The sequence below is a fragment of the Anas acuta genome, chromosome 12 (assembly GCF_963932015.1).
Source record: "Anas acuta chromosome 12, bAnaAcu1.1, whole genome shotgun sequence".
Lineage (NCBI taxonomy): Eukaryota > Metazoa > Chordata > Aves > Anseriformes > Anatidae > Anas > Anas acuta.
In genome coordinates, this window is record NC_088990.1 from 12,917,175 (window position 1) to 12,941,293 (window position 24,119).

General features: G+C 63.0%; 3 protein-coding genes across 3 annotated transcripts; 1 reads left to right on the top strand and 2 right to left on the bottom strand.

Annotated features, from left to right (window-relative positions):
- Positions 1-302: 302 nt before the first annotated feature.
- PTPN9 (protein tyrosine phosphatase non-receptor type 9) lies at positions 303-9,331 on the bottom strand. Its single transcript, XM_068696437.1, has 13 exons — positions 7,962-9,331; positions 6,416-6,559; positions 5,997-6,086; positions 5,786-5,910; positions 5,058-5,163; positions 4,516-4,626; positions 3,614-3,942; positions 3,356-3,449; positions 3,065-3,134; positions 2,848-2,926; positions 2,422-2,572; positions 2,126-2,333; positions 303-2,055 (listed from the first exon to the last, which is right to left on the bottom strand). Exons 1-13 carry the CDS (start codon positions 7,992-7,994, stop codon positions 1,853-1,855), a joined length of 1,743 nt encoding a protein of 580 aa, XP_068552538.1. The 5' UTR covers positions 7,995-9,331; the 3' UTR covers positions 303-1,852.
- A 944-nt stretch (positions 9,332-10,275) lies between these two features.
- On the bottom strand, positions 10,276-18,660 carry SNUPN (snurportin 1). Its single transcript, XM_068696459.1, has 8 exons — positions 18,412-18,660; positions 18,079-18,226; positions 17,302-17,406; positions 16,937-17,033; positions 16,260-16,357; positions 15,923-16,000; positions 14,596-14,676; positions 10,276-11,198 (listed from the first exon to the last, which is right to left on the bottom strand). Exons 1-8 carry the CDS (start codon positions 18,549-18,551, stop codon positions 10,887-10,889), a joined length of 1,059 nt encoding a protein of 352 aa, XP_068552560.1. The 5' UTR covers positions 18,552-18,660; the 3' UTR covers positions 10,276-10,886.
- A 206-nt stretch (positions 18,661-18,866) lies between these two features.
- On the top strand, positions 18,867-23,410 carry SNX33 (sorting nexin 33). Its single transcript, XM_068696438.1, has 2 exons — positions 18,867-21,027; positions 22,622-23,410. The coding sequence occupies exons 1-2, from the start codon at positions 19,590-19,592 to the stop codon at positions 22,873-22,875; spliced, it is 1,692 nt and encodes a 563-aa protein (XP_068552539.1). The 5' UTR covers positions 18,867-19,589; the 3' UTR covers positions 22,876-23,410.
- The last annotated feature ends 709 nt before the right edge of the window (positions 23,411-24,119 follow it).

Consider the following 24,119-nt stretch of genomic DNA (forward strand, 5'->3'; position numbering starts at 1 on the left):
GCTGTCTCGGCTCCGCCCCCCCGCCGCGCCTGTAGGGCCGCCAGGTCAACCCGTGCGTTTTATGGGTTCCCCCACCCCCTCATCGGCCCCTTAATTAAGGGGGTCGGTGTGGGGCCCCCTCACGCTCCCCGCCGCCCCCCGCCCTCCCTCTCGTGCTGCCACAGCCTGGCGAAGCCTTGAACCCCCCCAAACTCCCAGCCCAGAGCCTTCCCGGGGCTGGTTTTATCCCCAAAATAAAAAAAGGGCTTGGACCCTTTTTAGGAGCCCCCAGGGAAGTTGCAAGAAGTCCAAGCGCAGCCCGGTGAAGCAGCAGCACCTCTTTATTCAGCACCCCCAGCAGCGGGCGGTGCCGGCACCTAGGCCGCAGGGCTCGCCGGGCCCCCTCACAGCAGGCGTTTTGACAAAAACCACGGGAAAACTCCCCAAATCCTCCACACGCTGCCAGAGGAAGGACACGAGCGCGTGCCCAGCTCCGTGCCTTAAGGCCCTCACCTAGTACATGGGGCACTAATAGGACCGAGCACACCCCATGGCCTAGGCCTGAGCACACCCCATTACCTGGGACATGGGGCACCCCATTGCCGCCCCCCATGCCCAGGAGAGCTGCCCGCAGCCCCGTTACCTCCTGCATCCTCCCCCCCTTGGGCATCCCCACCTTCAGCCCCCCATGATCCCCCCCCATCTGGCTCTCCCGGGCACCCCACACGGAGCACAGCCCGGGGATGGGGCGCTGCGAGGCTCCAGCACCCCCATCAGCGGGGTGGGGAGGAAGGCTCCGCGCTCATCATCACCCCCGAGGCGCCCTCAGCTCCCTCCCCTGCTCCTCTCCTGCCCCCCCCCAGCACCTCCACGCAGAGAGGCGAGAGGACGGGATGCTCGTGGTGTATTTCGGTGGTGGTACAAATCAGAACAAACCAACAGGAAAAAAAAAAAAAAGAACAAAACCCCCCCAAAAATAACGACAAAAAAAAAAAAAAACTTTCTCTGATTAAGAGCAAAATAGGAACATTTACAAATCCATCTGGCTCCTGCTTGGATCAAGTTAATGTTAAATACAAAAAAAAAAAAAAAAAAGGAAAAAAAAAATCTCCTCCTCCTCCCCCCCCCGAGATTATAAAAAAATAAGAATATACACATTCCGAGAGCTTATTACAGTATAAAGTTACGGGTGCCCGCCGAGGGCTGAGCATCCTCCCGGGGTGATCCTCCCCTGAGTCACCGCGGGGCTGGGCCGTGCCGGTGACATCCCAGCCGGGCAAGCCGGTTGTCCCCACGTCCCCACGCCCCCAAATCCTCGTACCTAGCGTCTGTGCCCTGAGGGCTGGGGCACGGCTCTGGGATCCCCCCCCATCCCGGGGGCTCCGGTGGCGTCCTGGGGCTGCAGGAGGGGAGGCACAGGGGGATGCTGCTGAGCCCCCCAGGGGGGAAACGAGGGGCAGGAGGGGGAAAGCAGGGCTGGGGGGGGTCACTGCTGCGGGGAGAGGGCACCGGGACCCCCGGGGGGCTGTGCACGTAGGTAGATATCTGTGAAACAGCCGAGACGGGGCGCGGGGGGGGTGTATTACAGACACACGGACAGACGGACACACGGACAGCTGGGGCTGAAGGAGGCCCCGCTCCCTAAGCCCCCCCCCCCGGCTGGAAACACCCCCCCGGGGAGTTTCTGGTGGTCCCACCAAGAAATAAAAAATAAAAAAAAAAGGGAAAAAAAAAAATAAACACCTCCCCAAAGCCCGTCCCACCTCGTCTCGCCCCGGTGGCGGTAAGGCACAGTCCGAGCGCGGGGCCGCGGGGGTCCTGCTGCCCGGAGGGGGGGGATTTAGGGGATTTAGGGGCGGGGGGTGAGGGGGTCTCAGCATCCCGGCGAGCCCTTTTCGGGCAGCAGCCCCTGGCGCCGGGCGTGCTCCAGGACGGCGGTGTAGCAGAAGTAATACTGCTCGGGCGTCTGGATGCTGAAGGCTCGCTGCCTCCGCATGCGCAGCACCGTCTGCCGGATGTCCAGCGTGCCCACGTCCTGCAGCTGGGACAGGCAGATGTCCAGCGCGCAGAAAGTACCTGGGGACGGCACCCATGTCACCTCCCCGGCCACCACACCGTGCCCCCCCCCCGTGTCCCCTGCCCTTACCCGTCCGGCCGATGCCGGCGCTGCAGTGCACCACGAGCGGGGGGCCCCCCGGGTGCCCCTTGAAGCGCGGCCCCAAAGCGCTGACGGCCACCCGCTGCTGCTGCTTCACCGCCCCCAAAAAGTCGATGAGGGTGGCGGCCGAGGAGGGGACCCCATAATCCGGCCAGCTCAGGTACTGGAAGTGGGACAGCAGCCGCTGCTCCTTGCCCTGGGGGTGAGCGGGGGGATTTTGGGGTTAGCGCCCAGCCCCCTGCAGGGGTGTGTGGGGTGGGTGTCGGGGGGCAGGGGGCACGCACCTCAGAGCTGTGGATCTCCAGGATGGTTTTCTTGTAGTGGCCGAGGTTCTCCACGCCCAGGTTGGTGACGGTCAGGGCCCCGAAGGACATGTGGGAGTCCTTCTCCAGGGGCCAGTACTGGCCGCACTTCCTCCTGCCGCCCTCCTCCAGCCTGGGGAGGGGAGAGGTGACACTGGGACACCCCCCCCGGCCCCGTTCTGGGGACCCCAGGGGGCTCCGTGGTGGGGACAGCCCCAAATCCAGACCCGGGGCTGCCCGGGGAAGCACAGGCACACCGGGATGCTGCTGGCTTGTCCCCATGCAGTGGCACTTTGGGGGTGTCCCCTCCACCTGGGGTGCAAAGCGCTGCCCCCCTGGGTGTGAGAGCAGCTGGTCCCGCACCAAACCCGCTGGTGGTGCCAGGAGAAGCGGGGCTGTGCCACTCACCGGGTCGTCATCACGATGACCAGGACGTTCTGCTCCCACACCATGCGCCAGAAGTCCCCGTAGGTGTTCTCCAGGGGCCCTGTGGGGACGGCCCCGCGCGTCAGGACGGGGGGCTGGGGTAACCCCACACCCCCAGGGACGCCCGCGGGCACCCACCCGAGGAATACAGACCCCGTGGAGAAGCCCAGACCCCAAATAACCCCGCGGCACCCCTCACCCTGCGTCCCGATGTAGGTGTTGCGCTGCTTGTAGCCGTCCATGAAGCTGGCGTTGATGTAGTCGGTGAGCTGCGGGGAGAAACACGCGGGGTGGGGTGCACGAAGCCTCTCCAACCCCATAAAAACACCCGCTGGGGTGAGGGGGGCACGGGGACGGGAAGAGGGGCACGGGGTTGGGGGCGCTGGGTGGTTGGGGAGGCAGTGAGGGGATGGGGATGGGGATGGGGATGGGGATGGGGATGGGGATGGGATGGGGATGGGATGGGGATGGGACCCCGCTGCGGGCTCACCTCGGGGCGGCTGTAGGGCTTGGCCAGCTTGACGCGGGTCTGGTCCAGGCAGGGCACGTCCCCGTAGCGGTTCTTCTCCTGGTTGTAGGGCGCCCTGCGGGGCAGGGGAAGAGCCCAGAGGGCGGCGAGGGAATGGCAGCGGGGCTCTGCTGCCATCGCCTGGCCGCAGCCTCGGGAAGCGGCGTCCCCAGCGCGGCCCCGTCCCCGCCGTGCCCCCGCAGCCCCCCCGGAGACCCCGACCCCTCCGTCCCCACTCACAAGGAGCAGGCGAAGGTCCCGGCGGGGCTCCTGCGCCGGATCTCCTCGTACTCCTCGTAGATGCCGCGCTTCTGCTTGCGGCCCACGTGCTCCAGCAGCTCGGGCAGGGTGACCGAGCGGGGGCCGGGGACGTGCACGGAGCCGTTGTCCTTGGGGGCCACCAGCGGCACCAGGATGAGCTCGTCCAGGGGGTCGGGGTGCCCGTTCTGCTGCGGCAGGAAGCGGCAGTTCCAGCTCAGGGGGTCCAGCTTGAGGCAGCCCCCCAGGGTCTCGGGCAGGCACTCTCGGGGCAGGTGCTCCTTCAGCTCCGACATCTTCACCATCTGCACCTGCGGGACGGGCAGGGATGGCCGCGGCCTCGCACACAGCCCGGCCACGCAGCCAGCGGGGTTCCCCCCGCACCCCCGGTCCCCATCTTTGAGCCCAGCTCCTCCCAAAAGCAAGGGGCAAAGCCCAGCCGTGAGGGCACGGGGCTGGGATCGGCGGCGCCGCTGATGTTTGGGGGATTTTGGGGTATGGGCACGCTTTGGGAGAGGGAATCTCAGCTCCCCTTTCCGTCCCGCGGGCTCAGGAGACATTTTCTCTCCCTTTCAGCATTTCTGTCTCCACCTGCTGCCGGCAGCATCGCCGCGGAGGCTGGAGCTGCAGGTGATTTCGGGAGGGGAGCAGGGGTAGGAGATGGGATCGGGAGGCAGCAGCGGGCTGCAGGAGCCTGGGTGTCCCCGAATCACACCCAGCAGGACGGGGCCAGCAGCCACACAACCCCATCCCCTTTGGGAACAGCCTCGAAACATGTGGGGCGAAGCCTCCGGGTGGAAAACAGGAGGAAAGCGGGCACAGACGGGGCACGGGACCCCTAATGCAGGCAGGGGGTGGGCTGTGACCCCCCGGGACACGCTCACCCTCTCGCGCAGCTTCTCCTTGAGCAGCAGGCTGATGATGGAGTAGGGCAGGCGGAACCACATGGGCGCTCCCACGATGAAAACCTTCTTCAGCCGCGCCGGGAAGGCTCCCTGCGGGCGGCAAAAACCCACCGGGACGGGGTCGGCTCCGTGGCGTGGCACCAAACGCCCCCCACCCGCGGCGTGTCCCCACCCAGGGGACAACCAGAGGGTCCCCGAGGCAGCCCGCAGCCCTTTGCGGCAGGGGTTGGGCGCTGCTGCTTGCTGGTGGCTCTTTTTTTTTTTTCTTTTATTCCGGGGAAGGGAGGAGGCACGAAATGCCAGCGCGATTAAAAAAATAATTTGCATCTGTTTCTGTGCAAGCCTTGCCAGCAGCTGCAGGAGGAATCCGGCGCGTGGGGACAGCTGAGCCCCTCCTGCCCTCCAGCCCCGGCCGCCCGCACCCCAAATATCCCCCCAGGGGGGCACAGGCAGGGCCAGCGACAGTGTGGGGTGGGGAAATTGGCACGGAAAGCGCCCGGCATCCCGCGTGGGGCCGCTACCTTGAGCAGGTTGAGGATCTTCTTGCTGAGGTCCAGCTCGAAGTTGGTGTACTGCGAGCCGGCCATGTCGTAGATGAACACCAGCCCGTTCCTCTGCGTCTCAAAACTGGGCAGGGGGGGAAAAAAGAGCAGCATCAGCCAGCATCAGCCAGCATCAGCCACGCCACCCTCACCGCCCACCAGCTCCAGGGCGAGCCCCCCGCAGCCACCGCCCGCCCAAAGCCCCCGTTACACCCGCTCCCACTTCCCCACCTCCACCGGGATGACTTAAAAAAAAGAGGAGAAAGGGGATTCCACGCAGCCAGCCCTCGTCTCCTCGAGACAGGGACGGGAAGCCCGGAGGCAGCCAGCTCGGCCGCAGCATCGCGCTCCCTCGGGAAGCGGCGCGGGGCTCTCAGAGCCGGGGCTTTCCGAGGGCTGGAGATCCCCAGCGCTCACACACACACACACCACGGGCTCTGAGAACCCCACCGGTCTTTGCCATGCCAGGACAGCTTTTAAACACCTCGCAACAGGCTGTCAGCACAAACCCGGGGGTATTTTATAACCCAGAGGAGGCGCTTTAACCGCATTAAGCCGCTATAAAAGACGAGGCGGAGAAGCTGATGGAAACCAGCTGAGCAGCAGCATCTCCCCCCCCCAAAAAAAAAAAAAAGAAAAAAACGGGGTTGGTGCATGGGGAACGGAGCCCCCCCGGTGTTGTTGCCCCTCGCCCACCCCCTGCTCACCTCTCCACGGCTCTGTCCAGCAGGTAGAAGAGCGCCTGGAGCACCACGTGCTGCACGCTCCTGCTGGGGTGGTGCAGCTTGGCGGTGAAGAGGGCGATGGAAGCCCCCGAGGGGTCCCGCACGCTCTGCCGGGGAGAGAAAGCGGGGTCGGGGGGGTGCCGGCAGGCGGCTCGGGGCTTTGGGGGGGGATCTCCAGGCAGCGCCCACCCACCAGGATGGTGAACTTGCCGCTGAGCAGCTCCGAGCGCAGCGGCTCCTCGTGGGGCTTCAGCTTCACGATGCCCTCCTTCAGCCGCGTCTCCTGCGGGGGAGATTTCATTTTTATTTTTATTTTTATCAGCAAGGGGATGGCCGGGAAGGTAAAGCGGGAAGCAGCCGGGCACATCTTTAAGGGAAACCCCGATGCGGGGAGGGGCAGCGCCCTAAAAACCAGGTGGGGAAAGGTCCCCACGGAGACGTCCTGCGGCCCCCGTGCGCGCACACCCCGGGGGCTGCCCATCCTCACACCACCCCACAACATCAGGAGGAGACACAGGACCACCAGACACATCCCCTTGGGGACTTTGCAGGGCTGGGAGGGGTTTTCCAGGCAGGTAACAGCGGTGCAGGGGGCACAGGACCCGCACGTACCCGGTAGGAGTGGAAGAGCTCGATGGCCCGCAGGACGTCGAACTTGCGGGCCATGAGGAACTTGACGGCCACGTTCCAGGAGAGCGGGGACACATTGTACTGGCCCGTCCACTTGTTGATCTCCTCCAGGAACTGCTTGGTGGCCTGCGGGAGACAGGGGAGGCGTGCAGGGGGGGCTGCCCGGCCAGCGGGGAGGCGCTGAGCGCCCCTCGGGGGGGAAGGTGGCCACGAGAGGGTCCCCACGCCCGGAGCATCCCAAGAGAAAACCCCAAATCGCTGTGCTGAAAGAGCACCGGGAGCAGGAGGAATGGGGCTGAAGGGCTGATTTATGATGTGCCAGCACCAGCTGCGCCCCAAAACGTGATACACTCAGAGAGCTGCTGCTCCCCGTCCCCTTGGGAAAAACCAAGCAGGAAACGGTCTGATGGAAAAAAACCCTAAACGCTGCTCTGCGGCACCACCACGGCCCCGAGCACTCTGGGGCATCTCCCCTCACCCCCTGCGTACACCCCGAGGGGACACAGAGGATGGCGAAGGTCCCCAAAACGTCCCCAAAAGCAGCACAGCTCGGCCTTAAAGCGGGAAGGTGCCTGCGAGGCGCTGCGGCTCCACGGAGAACGGCACGGGGAGAGCGGCGACATCCTCCCGCCGTGACGCAGGGCCGGCGGAGGAAGCAGGGACGTCACGGGGGGGGCCCGGGGCGTGGGAAGCGCCCGAGGAGCGTGGGGGGCACCGGGGGGTCCGGGGGGAGCAGGGGCACGACCCCACTCCAGCTCGCCCCGGTGGTGGTGGGGCTGGGCTCGGGAAGGGGTTTGGGGAGGGGGGCAGGTTTGGGGAGGTTTTTGGGGTGTGGGGGGGGGATTGGGGGGTGTGGGGCTGGATGCGGGATGGGGGATGGAGATGGGGGGAGATGGGGGATACAGATGGGGTCAGGGGGGAATGGGGATGGTGGGGGGTGGAGATGGGGAGGTAAGGGGATGGGGGGTTGGAAATGGGGGTCCTGGGGGATGTGGGGCTGGGGGGATGCAGCTGGGGGTCCTGGGGGGTGTGGGGGATGCAGCTGGGGAGTTAAGGGGATGGGGGGATGGAGATGGGGGTCCTGGGGGCATGGGGCTGGGGGGATGCAGATAGGGAGGTGAGGGGATGGGGGGTGGAGATGGGGGGGTCCTGGGGGATGTGGGGCTGGGGGGATGCAGCTGGGGGTCCTGGGGGGTGTGGGGTGCAGCTGGGGGGTTGCGGGGATGGGGGGGGGCATGGGGCCGGCTGGATGGGAGGCACAGAGCCGGGGGGCACGAGGGCTGGGAGGCCGGGGGGCTGCGCAGATTTGGGGCGCAGGGGGCTGGGCCTTTGGGGGCGCGCAGCAGGGGGGGGGCAGGGGGACATCCGGATGGATGGGGGGGGGGGGCGGATAAAGGAGGGGTCCGGGGGGGGCGCAGGGATGCGGGGCGGGACGGAAACCCACGGCGGCCGGGGGGGGGACCCCAAAAAAAAAAAAAAAAAAAAAAGGGAGAAAAGGGAAAAAGGGGGGGGTGGGGGGGGCACCTACCTGCTCCTCCTCGGCGCTCAGCTCCGCGGCCATGCTGCCGGGCCGGGCCGGGCCGAGCCGGGCTGAGCCGGGCTAAGCGGCGGGGCGGCCGCCGGAGCCCATCCCCGGGGAGCCCGCGGGGCTGCGGGCACCCCCCCGGCCCCTCCCGGCCTCCGGGCGAGGCCGCACGCTCGGAGGGGGAGGCAGGGGAGGCTCCGCCCCGGGGTGGCCGAGGGAGGGAGGGAGGGGATGGGGGGGGGGGGGGGAGGAAAAAAAAAAAAAAGGGGAAAAGTGGGGGAGAAAAGGGGAAAAAAAAGGGGAAAAAAAGGAACGGGGAGGAGGGGGGGGGAGGCAGGGAGCGGGGAGGAAGAATGGGAAGGGAGAGGAAAGGGGGAAGGGAAAGGGGGAAGGGGGAAAAGGAAGGAGCGAAAAAAAAAAGGAGTGAAAAGGAAGGGGTGGAAAATAAGGAATGGAAAATAAACACAAATATAAAAATAGCGATTTTTGTTAAAAAAAAAAGGTAAAAAAAAAATAAAAAAAGCAAACCCGAAGAAATCCTCCCAAGCCCCGGGAAGTTTGGCTCGGCCCCGGGGAAGCTGGGCCGGGCTCCGCTCCCCGCCCCGCTCTGCCCCGGCGGGGGCGGCGGCAGGAAACGGCCCCGGCCCCGGCCCCGCGGGGAGCGGCCCCCCCCGTGCCCCCCCCCCCCCAGCTCGGGGGGACCCCGGGCGCGCCCCCCGCAGCTCCCCCGGGGCTCCCCGGCAGCGGCATCCCCGGCCCCCGGGGCTCCCCGAGCCTGCCCCGCAGGCAGCGCTCCCGGCCCTGCCTTCGCTCTCCTCCCTCCGCTGCCCCCCCCCCGGGCACCTTCCCGGTCCCGCTGCCCCCCCCCGAGGCTCCCGGCCCCGCCGCCCGGGCCAGGGGACATTTTGTTGGGCGGCGGAGCGCGGAGCTGGCGCCCTGCCCGCAGCCCGAGAGCCTGCACCTCGCTCGCAGAAAATGGAAGAAAGGGCAGAGGGAAGCGGCCGGGCCCGCAGCCGGAGCCCACGGAGCTCTCAGCAGCTCCCCGCTCGCTCGGCCCGACCCAAAATTTGGAGCCCGGTTGGGTGAGCAGCGGTGCTGCCTGATGCCCACGGGCAGGGATGGCACCCAGCGAACGCAGGAGCTGCGGCGACCCAACTGTGTCGGCCCCGGGAAGCTTCCGTGTGCCACCCTCTCTCCAAACACAGGCGTTGGTTTCCAGCGGGAATCGCCAGGCAAATATTTATCCCTCCGGCCCTGCTCATGCTTTTAAAAGGGAAACTATGCGGCAGCAGCTGGAGCGGGCGGAAAGCGCCGGCTGCTTCCCTCCAGCTCGCCGCCATCGATCAGGGCTGGAGGCAGCGGCCCCCTCTCAGCCGCGCTTCATCTCCGGCTCCCTCCCTTTCCCTTCGCCGGAGGACCTTGAGAGCTCGCTGAAGGGCAGCAGGGAGCCTGCAACCCGAGCTGCGGCTCTTCCAGCTCCTTCCTCCCCGAGGGATGCGCAGGCCGAGCAGCCAGGTGCCCGGCTCGGGAGGTAGAGCTGGGCTGGATGCGCCCAGACCCCGCTGCCCTCCCGGCGCTCCCAGGGCCTCTCTCCGCACCGCTTTGGGGACCAGGCAGCCCAGCTGCTTGTCCTGTCCCCCTGCAGCAGTCGCTTTGCAGGCTAAAAACACAACCCGCTGCTCAAAAAGGGCCGTGGACACGGCTGAGCGACGAAAAAGGGGTCCCAGAGCTGGGGGGCCGTTTCCTCTCCTCCTGTGGATGGGGAGCAGGGGGCGGCCCCGTCCCCCCGCCACGCTGACAGCTCCCGTGGCTGTAATCGATAGCGGCAGCACAGTCAGATAATCGTGAGCAGCCCACGTGCTTGGCACAGAAACGAGCATTTTCTGGGAAAAATGGGGGGGTGAGGGCAGAAGGCGAGTGCCCCCGCTATCTGTGTGCAGCCTCCCTGCTGGCGCTATCTCCTGCTGGGCACGGGCCCTCCTCGGGGGCCACAGGGAGGCATTCGCACAAGGACACCCCAATCCCATGGGTTTTGCCCATTTTCCTCTCCCCCTCCACATTTAGAGTGGCCCTGCTCTGGCTTTTGTCATCTCCCCTTCGAAAACAAGCTGGGGACAGCGAGGGTGAGGGGGAACCAGCCCCAGGGACATGCAGGAAAGTGGGCTTAGGCAGGTAGGGGCTGGAGCAGCTCGCTGCGCTGAGAATTAAAGCCCTTCAGAATTAAAATCCATTCAGTGGCTTTGCAACCAGCTTTGTAATCCCCCTTTGGGAGGCACAGCGTGCCTCGGCTCTGAGGTAGCAGGGAGACGCTGAAGAATTCGCGTTTCTGAGAAGCCTTTTTATTTGGCACCGTCGGTTTTGAGAGCGAAATCATTCCTTCCTCCCTCTGCCGAGAAAAGCCCGGCGCCCAGGCTGGGGCTCACGCAGCACGGAGCCGTGCTGAGAGGCAGGGCCAGCTGTGATGCAAGGGGAGCGAGCTTCTCAGCAGCTCGTGGGCGTGGAAAGCCCTGCCTGCAGCTGTACGGCCGGCCCGCTGCAGATTTGTGTTACTAGAAGCAGGCTGACCACAAAACTTTCATTGAGAAGGCCCGGGCAAACAGCTGGGGCAGCAGGCTGCGGCGCCCTGAGGGCACGGCTGCCAGCAGGACCCCCGCCCCAGCAGCAGGATCCCAGAGCCTGGGACAGAAGCAGGGGCTGAGCTGGGAGCCCCGCAGCTCGGGCCAGGTTGTTTTATTTCACAGCAGGTGAGTGCCCGAGCAGAGAAGCAGACGATCCTATGGAAGTCCTCGCTTCTGCGAGGCCAAAAAGTGGCTCTCAGGGCACCGCCGTGCCCTTTACACAAAGCCATCCTATAACGATTACCTTCGCTGCCCCCCAAGGGAGCAAGAAACCTTTTAGAAACCTTTTCCTTCCTCCTCCCCCAGCAGCCTAATTCTCCATCCTCACTGCTTCCTCCTGGCCCCCCGGCGAGCCCGCTGGCTGCGGGGTAGACAAATGTTCCAACTCGTAGTGCCCGTCCCCAGCAGTGCTCGGCGGCCCCTCCGCCAGCTTTTTACTCTTCTTGCTCTCGATGATCTGCTGGAGCTGATGCCCAGCGTAGTGGGGCTTGGCTGTGAGCGCCGTGGGGGGCACGGAGAGCCCCAGGATCTCGGGCAGCATGTAGGGCCGGAGCCAGCCCACCAGCGGGGTGCTGCCGGGCGTGTAGTGGGTTTGCTTGTGGTAGAAGAGAAGGCCGTCGACCTGCAGGAAGGAGAGAGAGCAGGTGAAAAGCCCGAGCTGGAGGCTTTTACAGGTCAACCAGAGCGCCAGACGGCGGCACCGCTCCTCGCTCACCGGCCAAAGCCACCAGCTGGATCGTTTTATCTCAATAAAGAGCGGAAGGGAAAGGGGAAACCCGCAGAGCTGCTGCCCTGGAAGATCAGCACAGGTCCAGCGCGTGCCAGAAGGCTTTAAGGCATCAAAGGCAAACGTTTCGAGGCACGGAGCAGTGCTTTTCCCCTGGTTGCTGTGATCCCACTCCACAGAAAAGCCACCCCGATTCCGAAGGAGGCAGTGCACAGAAAGGCCATTTTACCGGATTAGGCTTATTTTAAATAATACATTGGGACAGTAATTAGTGGGAGCGCGTGACGCCAAGGAGCCCCGCTTCCTAGTGACACTGCTACAGCCCTTCCAGCTTGCTTATGCAAAACAAACTCTTAATGCTTCCCGAGAGAGAGCTCCTCCAGCGATCAATGACAGCTACGGGCACTCAGGCCTCCAAAGGCTGAGACCCAAACCCTCGTGGCTGGCATTTTCCCCACGCCCAAGCCTCCTCAGCCCCGCTTTCCCTGGGTTTCCCAGGGGTGCACTCGGCGAGGTTCGATCCTGCTGCAAGACCAGCTGGCTCAGGAGGTGCTGCTGCTTTTAGCTCAGCCTCGTGAGCTCTTAGAGGCCATTTCCCTACGAGTACAAGTGGCTGAGTGGGCACAAGCGGGCGAAGAAAAGAGCCCACCACGTTCAGCTCTGTCAGGATAAGCTGCAGCAGCCCCAAGTGCTCCCTGGCCCCTCCTGGAGCCCACAGCCCCCAGAAAAGGGGCACCTGTACCAGCAGTGAGCCAAAGCATGGAGGGACCGTGCAGACCGAGGTGAGTTTGGTGCCTGTGAGCCTGGCCAGGCAAAGTGCAGGCACGTGTCCACCTCTGCACCCAGGCACCGGCTTCCAGCAGAGCGGGTGTTGCTCCCCACGTCACTAAGGCTGTAATTTTTGGGCACTGTTAAGAGCTTGCAAAATGATCCCAGAAAAGGGGGGATTCCCGTGCTAGGAACACACGAAAGCAGAACAGTAAACAGCTTGTGTAAGCCCCCGGATATCTAAGTGCAGAGCTTCTCTCTCCCCCCCTCTCCCTGCTTCCTGGGAAGATGCACGGAGGGGAGCCAGGTCATGCAGCACCACACCACTGCGCTCTCACGGGCAGATGCACAGCCCTCTGCGAGCTGCGGGGACTCTCCAGCACCCGCAGGAATCTTTTAGCAACATCAGCACCTGGAAACGCTTCTGCCTTCCAGACAGCTCCACACAGCTTCCCCAAACGGAGGAATTCGGAGCCTGGTAGAGGGTTAGGTCACATTCCTCCTCCCCGTGATTTCTGCTAAGTTACTGTAACTCCCATGTTCCTTTCGGTTTATTTAATCTGTTGGCTGTGCCCTTTATCCTGAGTCACTACTCTGACACCAGCCACATCAAGATAAGGGCTGAGAGTGGCTCCATACGAAGTGGCTCCATACGACTGAACCGTTTGAGAAACTGGCCGGGAAGGATTTCACATTTTACAGCCATGCTTTCCAGATGTTAGGTGCTCGGTAGCAGGCCTCCTCCTCCACATCGGGTTTTCTGAGAGACTTTGGCTCCCCCTGCCTTCCTAGAAACTCGCATGCTGTTTTACTCAGATCTGTGGGTAGCTCCTGAAATCCCCTCCAAAAAACACTCAAAACTCAGTGCCAGCTGACTGATCCAAAGTCCACTACATTCAATGGAAAAAAAAAAAAATAAACGAACTCCTACTCTGAAAATAGCAAACTAGGAGCCAGGTCCTAACTCCGAGGTTACAGATTAACTCTGAGGACCCAAATTTGAAAGCGCAGACCACGTCTGTCGCCACCGCACCCATAACAGCCTGCTAATAGGCTGAATAACTACGGCCACTCCATGCCCAATAGGCAGAGAAAAGCCTCCCCTGCTTTCACAAACCTATTTAGCGTGATTCATCACAGGATGCTGGGCCCAGGCGCAAGGAGATATCTATTACACTGCCCAGTCTACAGCGAGGCTGCATTTGTGCCTTCCGCAAAGACAGCAGGAGAAAGGGGATGCCTGCTGCTGCTGAGGCAGTCAGCTGAGCACGTTGAGTTTTTCCTTCAGGTTTTCTTCAGTTCCCACTCCCCTACCTGTGTTCAGAGCAGTTTCTGACTTCCTTTGACGACCGTCCTGGCCTTAACGAGCAGAAGGCAAAGTCAGCCCTCACAGCCCAACGAGCCTCCCCGAAGTTTAAACCTGCACTTCTGTTAATCGCTAATTTGGGCCGTGCAAGCACAAGAGACGCAGTCCCAGTGTGGCTTTTGGCTTCGTAGGACAAGCGACCCCTGTGGAGGCTGCCCCTGAGCTAGGAGCAAGGCTGAGCGCGCTGCAGGAACTGCTGCAGCAACTGGAAGAGCTCCTGGCTCCCAGGTGTTTGTCACGGCCCCTGCATCCCCCATCCTTCTCTGCTTTGGTGCCAGGTCAGCCACCAAAAGCTTCTACGACATTTATGGTGGGGCCTGCGACTCGCCACCATGCAGCTGAGCTGCTCGGCATGCCAGTGCCTGCCCTGCCCTTCCTCACGGGGCAGCAGAGGGGCTGAGCAGCACTGCCAGCCCCTCTTACAGGGGAATGAGCGCCTCTGAGAGCCAGCCAGGAACAGCAGGAGCCAAAGGCAGGAAGCTGCTGGCTCTGGACAGAAGCAAGAAGATCTCACGCTATTCCCTCTGCCAGATCCGGTGGCAGCAGCACGACAGACCCCTGGGGCCACATCCCAGAAGGACTCAGGTGCCCCCAGAAGCTGCCGTGAGCTCAAACCCACCCCTTTCCTCCCCAGGAGAGGCAGCACAGCTGAGTGTCCTGCACACGGGCAGATGGGAGCAGCTCGAGGGAGGAAACACAGAGTCTGCAGCAGATTTCAGAGAATGACACCAGCCTGCCTGCCTCACAGACCTCCTGAGAGCTGCCAGCATGCAGCCCAGCACGCTGCACAGATCCTCAGGCCCCACCTGGGGCAGTAAATGGAGCCAGCTCTGGCCCTGAGAAGTTCAGCTCTGTCATATTTCCACGTGAATGTGAGTTATGCTACTTCTGGAGGCAATCTCCATCAACTCAGCTCTTCCCAGGGAGGGTAAGGACGGTCCAAACGCAGGGAACACTGCGCTTTAACCCTCCCTAACCACCCTGGCTGGATGCAGCCTGTGCTTGGTGACAGCCACCCGCACACAAAGCCTTCCCCAGACACTTCCCTGAGCAGCACGGCAGCTCGGCAGGCTTCCCGCAGGCCTGGGGAGAGCTCCCAGGAGGCTGGGGTGCGCTCTGGCAGGCATGCAGCCAGGCTGTCCCCCTGCGTGTTCTCACCTCGAACGGGTAGTCCGCGGCCAGCACCGTGCACAGGCTCTCCGGGGTGCAGGGATAATTCTGCAGGCCCACAAATTTGTACTGAAATGGTAAAAGAAGAGGGTTAGAGGAGAGAAAACCGCACAGCCTAAGAGAGAACAATTCAGTGAACCAAGCACTGGCGTGGAGGTGGCTGAGGAGGAAGCGTTTCCCCTGGTTCAAGGCTTAACAGGAACGACAGGAGGAAGGAACCAGACAGGTCTCAGGCCTCGCTCCAGTAACAGCGAGCAACCTCTGAGAGACAACCCGGGATCGTCACGACCCCCCGCGTGCCCAGAAGGATCTATTTCAGGTATTTTGCATCTATCATCCCTGCTCCAAACACACCCCCGGCATTTTGTTGGGGGTGCAGATGGCAGAGGCCCTGCGTGCCCCTGCTACCTTTCCCCAAGCATCCGAGGCTGCAGGAAGGGCTTTTCAGGGGAGCTGACCCTGAGATGCTCTCTTAACCAAAATAGAAAGTGATGACCTCTGGGCAGGATGCAAAGCAGACAGATGTCTGCGCCCGGCTGCTGGCTCAGCCAAGCAAACCTTTCCACCCAGGAAATGGAAGCTGAAACGACCCCCCCCCTCGTCAGGGAGCTGTCTTCTGGATATTCTTGTTGGAGTCAGAACAGGATGTTCTCCGAACACGGATACCTCCGAGCTGGCACAGGAGCATTTCTCCCCATTAATGAAAGATCTGCTCCACCCAGAGGCTGCCTTGCTCAGCTCTGCCAGCCAGGCTGCCAAATCCCCTCGTGTCTGTCCCCAAAAATCACTTTCCACGCCACCGTGGGTGCCAGGGCTGGCCCCACACACACACATACAAGTCTTCAGAGACTCCAGGTGGCAACGCAACGCCCACCCCTACAACTTCAGCGACTGGCTTGAGCTCCTGCTAAAGCTTTGTGATCCTTTATCCCTGCCTCGTAAGCCCGGACTACCAAAGAATAATTCCCTTTGTAGGCAGGCTGCAGACCGACACCGTCCCTCTAGAAACCACACTGGTTTTCCATTCCACTGCAAGCAAAAGCTGAAAGAGGCGTGGACGTTAGCCGATATCCTGCAGCCTGATCTCCCTCGGCACTTTGGCTGGAAAGAAAAACCCACATTCATTTACAACGCTCCGCGGCTCTATTTACATCCTGAACATGTCAGCCCATTCCGTCACAAGTACGCTTTGAAGCCTGATCTGGAAGGGGAAAAAAAAAAGAAAGCTTTTGCCTGCAAACAAAAGTGCTGAAGCCTGCTGAACAGGAGAGCTTACCCCCCAGCCTCCTCCTCCTGCCAGTACAAAAGAACTTACTGGATTAATCCTGCTTTTCTCTCCCAGCCCTTCCTCCTCTTGGATCTTTGAGAAGAGCCAGAAGAATCTGAAGTCAGTCTGAGAAAAGAGACAGCCCTTAATTACTATCCGCCACACATCCGCACCTGCAGGGCCGCAGCCCTCACAGATTTACAACGAGCACCCTCCCCTTGCACACTTCCCTCAGAACACCCCCAAAATTTGCCCCGTTACGCCAGCAGCCGCCAGCCCGCGAGCTGTAGAGGTGCTGCTGGTTCACTCCAGCACTCCCCACGCTGCTGAGCTCCGGCTGAAATCCAGCTCAGGGAATCGGGAGCAGAAGGGAGAAATTCGGTACCTGGCAGTCGTACACAGGGTGTCCCCTCCAGCACATCACGTCGAGGATGTAGTACGTCTGCTGCGCCTCGCTGTAGATGCAGTCCAAGATGCAGTACACTGCGCACAGACACCAGGAGGTCCGGGCGCTGCCCAAGCCCCCCGCAAGCGCCAGATCAAATCCCTCCTGCACCGAGCCCCAGCGCAGACCCGGAGGTGCAGCGGGAAGCCCTCCTTGTACACGTGGCCACAAAAAGTTATTAGCTCAAAGGATCTACAAAGGTACCACGCAGAGGCACAGCAAGGAAAAGCATCTGTCAGGCAAAGGCGCTTTATCCATCTCTATCCCCACCCCAGTGCAAGCCAAGCCATGGTAAAAGGTATTAACGAGAGCAGGCTGTAAGCAGCTCTGCTGCTCAACGTAATGAGAACACTGAGGTTTAAGCAATTAACCAGGCAGCTAATTAGAAGAAATGGTCTTATTTAGCATAAAGGCATCAGAGATCATCCACATCTAGGTATCTCCGGAGAAACACGGACAGCCTGAAGCTGACTAACCCCTGGCACCAGAAACGGGAGCAATTTGGGGGCCCCGGGGAGCAGCACTGAGCCACCACGCCTGTGGGTACGTGCACATGCACGGAGAAGACAGAGGCTGTCCTCTGCCTGCCCCAAAACCCTCCTCAGATCACTCGTTACCTTTCTCACTCGTTGAATTGTGCCGGTTTCCCCCTGGGAGCAGCGAGGGGAACCTGGTGACACAGAAGCCGCTCTTGGTGTAAGCCGCTGTGGAGCCCTGAGAGGAAAAGGGAGGCAGAACAACCTCACAGCTGTGCTCAGCACCCTCCTGCCGCAGCAGGAACACCCCCGGGGTGCTGGAACACAGCTCGCCCCCAACCCGCCTGCCCAAGGAGAGGTGCTGGGTGCTCAGCACGGATCCCAGAGCCCAAATGTTTGCAGTTCTCAGGGGGTTCGTGCCCTGGGGAGCTCGACACACGGGGCAGCCTTAGGCTGGCTGGCACAGGAAGGGTGCAGGACAGGACACCCCTCACTCTGTTACGTACCCGGGAGGCCACGACCAGCGCCCGCTTCCCGACGGGACACACCACAGCAAGCCACTCCTGCTCCAGGTCCACGGGGACATCAATCAGCCACTCGGACAGCATCAGCTGCGGGGAAACATGGAAAAGCAGCTAGTAACAACGCCCCTGCAGCCACAGTAAACACACGGCTTAAGGACAAAGCAGGAAGGTTTTGGCTCTGTACTACAGCTCCTCCAGGTGCTTCATGGACAACTTGTGTTGCTCACTGGGCTGAATTACAGCACCCAGCTCCCTCTGACTAACCTGTGCAGCAGGCTCTTCCCCTACGTCTTTCTCCTGACTAAGCTTCCGAGCACAGTGCGGGGCTTGCAGCCCTCACCTGGGCATCCCGGTCCCTGTGCCAGCCTCACTTCAGCCCTTCATTTCATTCATTTAGTTTTAAACAGCTGGCGGACCTCAGGGATGAGTAACGTTAGGGATAAAGAGAACTCTCCAGGCCCAGGCCCCTCAGCATGTTTGGTGGCACCAGCACAAAACCTGTGTGCCTTTTAGAGGAAACGTGGCGCTGAGGCTGAGGAGCCCCCTCTGCCAAGGTTTCCCTTCCTTCCTGGTGCCCTAAGGGTGATGAGAAGCAGAAATCTTTAACAGAGCACTGCACAGTGGTGCATAAACGCCTTTAGCAGGGCTCAAACCCCCCAGAGCCTGCACGCAGCCCAGCTCAGCCTGCCCTCTGCCCGTGTACGCAGCAGGAAGGCTGAGCCACTGAGCACCCAGAGCCTGCCTGGGGCAGCCGCACACCTGGTTGGCGTAGCGCTTGGGCAGCTTCCTCTCCACCTCCATCTCCTCCTCCTCATCCTCCTCTTCATCCTCCTCCTCATCGCTCTCCACCCCAACCCAGTCGTTCTCTGCCAGCCTCCGGGCATGGTTCACGTAGTCCAGCCGCCTCCTGCAGGGGGAAGGAGAAGGAATAAAGGCACAGGGCGACACAGAAACCCCTCCCCCACCCCCCTCAGCCCTCCCCCGCCCCCCTCCTCCCCTCAGGCCTCCCCCCCCAGCCAGGCCCCGCAGCCTGCAGGCCTCTATCCCTGCGGCCTCCCCCGCTCCCCCCGCGTCCCCCCCATCGGCTCTCACTCTCTCTGGAGGCGGAGGAGGCGCTGCCGGCGCTCGGCCTGCCCCAGCCCCCCCCCGGAGCGGCCCTTGTAGGCGCCGAGCCTCGGGTGCGGCCCCGCGGGCTCGGCCAAGGCCTGCAGGGCCGCGCTCAGCTCCTCCATAGCAACGCCCGCGCGCACTTCCGCCCACCGAGACGCCGCGCCTAGAGCGCCGCCGCCCCTATCACAGCGCCCCCTGCCCGCTCGGAGGACCCCACCCCCGCCGCTCCCCCGGAGGGGAGGGGAGCGGTGGAAGGGGGGGGGGGGCGCGGATTTGGGGGTCCCGTGCGGCGGAGGGGGGGGGGGAACCGGGATGGGAATGGTGCGGGGAGGGAGGGGGGAGGCCGGCCCGGTGCCCCCCCCCCGGGGCGGGTGCTGCCTGCAGAGGGCGGCGGAGGGCGGCGCGGGGAGCCCGGCGGGGCCGTGCGTCACCGGGGGGGGGCGGCGGGGCCAGCCCGGCACCGGCACCGGGGAACCGGGGAGCGGCACCGGCACCGGGACCCGCACCGGGACCCGCACCCGCACCGGGCCCCGCCGCCCGCTCCGTCCCGCTGCAGGTTTGCGGGAACGGAGAGAGCCGGGGGTGGGGTGGGAGGGGGGGGGCGGCTGGGAAAAGAGGGGGGGGCAGGCAAAAAAAAAGCAAGAAAACCACAAAAACAAACCAAGGGAAAGAAAAAAAAAACAAGCAAACTGAGCAAAACAAGGCGAAACAACCCAAAAAAAGGCTGGCGGAAAGCCCCCCTGGGCTGCCTGCGGAGGGGGAGGCAGCTGGGGGGGGAGCGGGGGGGGACAGGGGCTGAGTGGGGCTGAGCGGTGCTGAACCGTGCCGAGCTGGGCTGAACCGTGCCAAGTGGTCCCGAGCCGTGCCGAGCTGTGCCAAACCCTGCTGAGCTGTGCCAAGTGGTGCCGAGCTGTGCCGAGCTGTGCCGAGTGGTGCTGAGCCCCCCCGGTGGATGCTAAGCCCGGCGGCCGCCCCCCCGGGGGCCGGTGGCCAGCAGCGGGGCTCCGTGCCTCCAGCGGGGCGTCGAGCCCTGAAGCGGCTCCCGCTCGCTTTCCGCCACCTTTCCCCCCAAAACCGGCCTCGGCTCTTCGGGGACTCCGCTTGAGGCCGTCCTCCGCCGCCTTCCCCCCCCCCCCCTTACCCTCCCCAACCTCCCGGCCATGGCGCTGCGAGCCCGAGCGCTCTACAACTTCCAGAGCGAGAACAGGGAGGAGATCAGCATCCAGGAGAACGAGGAGCTCGTCATCTTCAGCGAGGACTCTCTGGACGGCTGGCTGCAGGGCACCAACAGCCGCGGCGAGACCGGCCTCTTCCCGGCCTCCTACGTGGAAATCCTCCGCTCCCGAGCGGGCTCCGGCTACACCGAGAGCCCCGGCAGCCCCGCCGGCTCCCCCGGGCACGGCTCGGCCTTCTACGCCTCGCCGCCGAGCGTCTCGTACCAGGGCAGCTTCGAGGATGACGACGATGATGACTGGGATGACTGGGACGACGCCTGCACGGTGGTGGAGGAGCCCCGCGGCCCCCCGGGTGCCAACGGGCACCCCTCGGCCGGGCTGCAGCCCCCGGCGCCGCCCTACTACGGCCACCAGCCCGCCGGCTACCGGGCCAAGCCGTCGCTGGAGAGGCAGGACAGCTTGAGCTCCTCCAAGAGGGGCAGCGTGGTGGGCAGGAACCTCAACCGCTTCTCCTGCTTCGTGCGCTCGGGGGTGGAAGCCTTCATCCTGGGCGACGTGCCCCTGATGTCCAAGATCGCCGAGGCGTACAGCATCGAGATGGGGGCGCGGGGCCCCCAGTGGAGGGCCAACCCCCACCCCTTCATCTGCTCGGTGGAGGACCCCACCAAGCAGACCAAGTTCAAGGGCATCAAGAGCTACATCTCCTACAAGCTGACCCCCAGCAACATCAACTCGCCCGTCTACCGGCGCTACAAGCACTTCGACTGGCTCTACAACCGCCTGCTGCACAAGTTCACCGTCATCTCGGTGCCCCACCTGCCCGAGAAGCAGGCCACCGGGCGCTTCGAGGAGGACTTCATCGAGAAGCGCAAGCGGCGCCTGATCCTCTGGATGGAGCATATGACCAGCCACCCCGTCCTCTCGCAGTACGAGGGCTTCCAGCACTTCCTCTGCTGCCGCGACGAGAAGCAGTGGAAGCTGGGCAAGCGGCGGGCCGAGAAGGACGAGATGGTGGGCGCCAGCTTCCTGCTCACCATCCAGATCCCCACGGAGCACCAGGACCTGCAGGACGTGGAGGACCGGGTGGACGCCTTCAAGGCCTTCAGCAAGAAGATGGACGACAGCGTCCTGCAGCTCACCAACGTGGCCTCGGAGCTGGTGCGCAAGCACGTGGGGGGCTTCAGGAAGGAGTTCCAGAAGTTGGGCAACGCCTTCCAGGCCATCAGCCACTCCTTCCACATGGACCCCCCCTACAGCTCCGACGCCCTCAACAACGCCATCTCCCACACGGGCAAGACGTACGAGACCGTGGGGGAGATGTTCGCCGAGCAGCCCAAGAACGACCTGTTCCTCATGCTGGACACTCTCTCTTTGTACCAGGGGCTCCTCTCCAACTTCCCGGACATCATCCACCTCCAGAAAGGTACGGGGGCTCTCCCGGGGGTGGCTTCTTCTCCCTTAGGGCTGGGGATGTCTTGCATGATGGCCCCACGTGTGGAGTGGGACCTGGGGTGCAGCCCTGTGCTGTGCGGGGATGGGAATGGGGTTTGGGATGGAGATGGGGATGAGGATGCATGGGGATGGAGACGGGAATGGGGCTGGGGATGATGGTTAGGATGGAGACGAGGATGAGGATGGGGTTGGTGATGAGGATGGGGATGGCGATGAGGATGGGGATGATAATTAGGATGGGGACGAGGATGAGGATGGGGATGACACTGAAGATAAGCATGATGATGAAGATAAGGATGACAAGGAGGATGGGGATGATGATGAGGATGGGGATGATGATGAGGATGGGGATGACGTTGAGGATGGGAATGTCGATGACAATTAGGATGGGGATGATGATGAGGCCGGGCATCGGGACCATCACACGTGGCAGCACTTCCCAGCCCCTGGAGGTGCTGCTGGCTCCAGGCTCAGTTTTTGGACCTCCTGGGGACAACCGGGGTCAAAATCTTTGCGAGTACACCCCTGCACGTCAGAGAAGAGGACGGCTGGGCCCAGCACCCGGCTGCCCAGGGCGCTCAGCACCCCGTGCGGGGCGGCTGCGGAGGGCAGGGGATAAATCCCTGCCGGCGGTGTCCCCGTGCCCTGTCCGGGTGTGACGCACAGCCGGGCTGGGTGTGGGAGCGGGGCCGAAGTCCACGCACCCCTCCCAGGACACAGCAGGGAGGGGACATCCGCACTGGCCGGTGGCTTTGGGACCAGGGGCTTTTCCCCAGAGCCCCTGCGTGGCTCCGTGTCCCCAGGGGCTGGCCGGAGGAGCAGCCCTGGCCGCTTCCCTGCGCTCCTCTCCTCACTTTGTTTACCACCGCGGGCTGGATCCCGTCCGGAAGCGAGGCCGCGTGGGCAGAGCGGAAGGCAGGATTTGGCCTCCAACCTTTGCTTCCTCCGGGCTCCTCCTCCTCCTCCTCCTCCTCCTCTGGGGGCAGCGGCAGTTCCCCGACCCCGGGTCCCCGCTGCCGGCAGGGAGAGGGAACGAATTCCCAGCGTCCGCTGGAGGCCAGATCCTGTTTGCAGGCAAACAGCCTCTGTGCTAAGGAGGGGGAGGAATGCAGGGCCAGAGCCAGGCGGGATTCTTTCGAAACCGAGCTATAAAAATAAAAGGAAGGAGGGGGAAATCTGGTGTCGGAGCATCAGCCGTGGCTCGGGCACTCTCCGTCCCCGGGATGCTGCAGTCAGCAATGTCCTGCCCGGCTCTCCAGGGCTGCCCCATGCTGTTATCAGCCCAACCTGCACTTTGTAGCAAAGTTTCTTTTCGGGAGCTCGCCCCAGCTGCCAGCTCCGAGGCCAGGCTGTTATCAGCTGGCAGCGGCACCCGTGCAAGGGTTGGGTGCGCTGGTGAACCACCCGAGCACACCGCTCACCCTGAGGAGAGCTGCTCCTGGTGGGAAGCAGCTCGGGGCTCTCAGGAGCCGGGGCCGGAGGGGCCGGGGGACCCAAAGGCATCCCCGATCCCTTTAGGGGATTTCGGGGTCCCCGCCAGCTCTCACTCTGCCCTGCCTCGCCAGGCGCCTTCGCGAAGGTGAAGGAGAGCCAGCGGATGAGCGACGAGGGCCGCATGGACCAGGAGGAGGCGGACGGGATCCGCAAGCGCTGCCGCGTGGTGGGCTTCGCCCTGCAGGCCGAGATGAACCACTTCCACGAGCGGCGCGTGGCCGACTTCAAGAGGATGATGCAGTCCTACCTGAAGCAGCAGATCATCTTCTACCAGCGCGTCAGCCAGCAGCTGGAGAAGACGCTGCGCATGTACGACAACCTCTAACGCCCCCCCCGACGTGCCTGCTTGCTGCCCCTCCGAAACCACGCAGTTTTCTCTCCGCGGCCTTGCAGAGCTTCTCTGTTCAGGGGGGCTGAGGACGAGTGGGAACTCATGACGCTAGTGACCAAATAACCTTCGGGGTCTCCCCCAGGCGGGCTGCGGTGCCGTGCCACCGCGCAGCGGGTCCAGGGGGGACGCGGGTGTTTCCCACGAGACACACGGACAGCGACGTGGCGGTGCTGGTAGCTCTGCCCACCCGTTTTTAGCTTTTCCAAAAAAAAAAAAAACAACAACAAAAAACACTAAACCCGTCCTCCCGGAGGAGAGAGGTGGGCGCATCCCGGCTCGCTGGGAGGAGAAATCAAAGCGGTCGACATTTTGCACACTGAGAGTTTTTCAGAGGGGAAAGGTCTTTATTTGGAAGAGAAATTTTTGTTTTGTTTTGGGGTCATGAGATATTTTCAATATTTTCCATTTTTCGCAACCGTTTCTGCAGCATTTTTACCGATTTTTAAATAGACACAGAAGCGAACGGAAATCTCTTTTCTCAAGCACTGCTGTTGACTAGAAAAAGGGATATATATATATAAAAAAAAAAAAACACCAAAAAAAAAAAAAACAATCCAGCCCACAGCGTTTTCAATAAAACCGTCGGTAGAAACCTTCCCCCGATCCCTGGGAGGTTTGGGGGGAAGCGGAGCCGCTCCAGGAGGGGCTCCGTGGAGGGGGCACGGCGCTGAGCATCCCTCCCGCGCGTCCCCCCGGCGCGGGGCTGGCAGGAGGAGGGGAAGTGGCTGGGATAAATCACGCCGAGGGAAGTCGGGGCCGGCCTGGCCCCGCTCCAGGGTTAAAATTAGCCCCAGCGCGCGGGCCGGCGGGGCAGCACGGGGAGAACAGCAGCACTGGGGGGGCAGTGGGAGCCCCCCATCCCAGCCCATGGGGACGGGCACGCTGTGGTGCAGACGTGCTTCCTCCTGCATCCCTGCCTGGGGCTGCCCCAGTTTGTCCCGTCCCCATCCCACCCTGGGTAATCCCATCTCCATCCTGTCCTGTCCCGTTCCCATCCCCATCCTGCCTTCTCCCCAGCCTTCCCTGGTTCTATCCGTCCCCATTCCCATCCTACTTTGGCCCCATCCCCATCCTACTCCATCCCCATCCTTCCCCGTCTCCACCTTATCCTATTACACCCAGTCCCCATCCTACCTTGGCTCTGTCCCACCCCATCCCCACCCCTGGTCCCAGTCCCC

What these genes read in the sequence shown, in the direction of transcription:
- PTPN9 (XM_068696437.1), bottom strand. Translation starts at nt 7,994, where the DNA reads ATGGCCGCGGAGCTGAGCGCCGAGGAGGAGCAG. An exon ending in CTGGACAGAGCCGTGGAGAG is followed by an intron (nt 5,164 to 5,785) that starts GTGAGCAGGGGG and finishes CCCCCTGCCCAG; the next exon opens with TTTTGAGACGCAGAGGAACG. An exon ending in GTCATCGTGATGACGACCCG is followed by an intron (nt 2,573 to 2,847) that starts GTGAGTGGCACA and finishes TCCCCTCCCCAG; the next exon opens with GCTGGAGGAGGGCGGCAGGA.
- SNUPN (XM_068696459.1), bottom strand. Translation starts at nt 18,551, where the DNA reads ATGGAGGAGCTGAGCGCGGCCCTGCAGGCCTTGGCCGAGCCCGCGGGG. An exon ending in CTCCTCCGCCTCCAGAGAGA is followed by an intron (nt 18,227 to 18,411) that starts GTGAGAGCCGAT and finishes TTCCCCCTGCAG; the next exon opens with GAGGCGGCTGGACTACGTGA. An exon ending in CCGCGGACTACCCGTTCGAG is followed by an intron (nt 11,199 to 14,595) that starts GTGAGAACACGC and finishes TCCTTCCTGCAG; the next exon opens with GTCGACGGCCTTCTCTTCTA.
- SNX33 (XM_068696438.1), top strand. Translation starts at nt 19,590, where the DNA reads ATGGCGCTGCGAGCCCGAGCGCTCTACAACTTCCAGAGCGAGAACAGG. An exon ending in CATCATCCACCTCCAGAAAG is followed by an intron (nt 21,028 to 22,621) that starts GTACGGGGGCTC and finishes CTGCCTCGCCAG; the next exon opens with GCGCCTTCGCGAAGGTGAAG.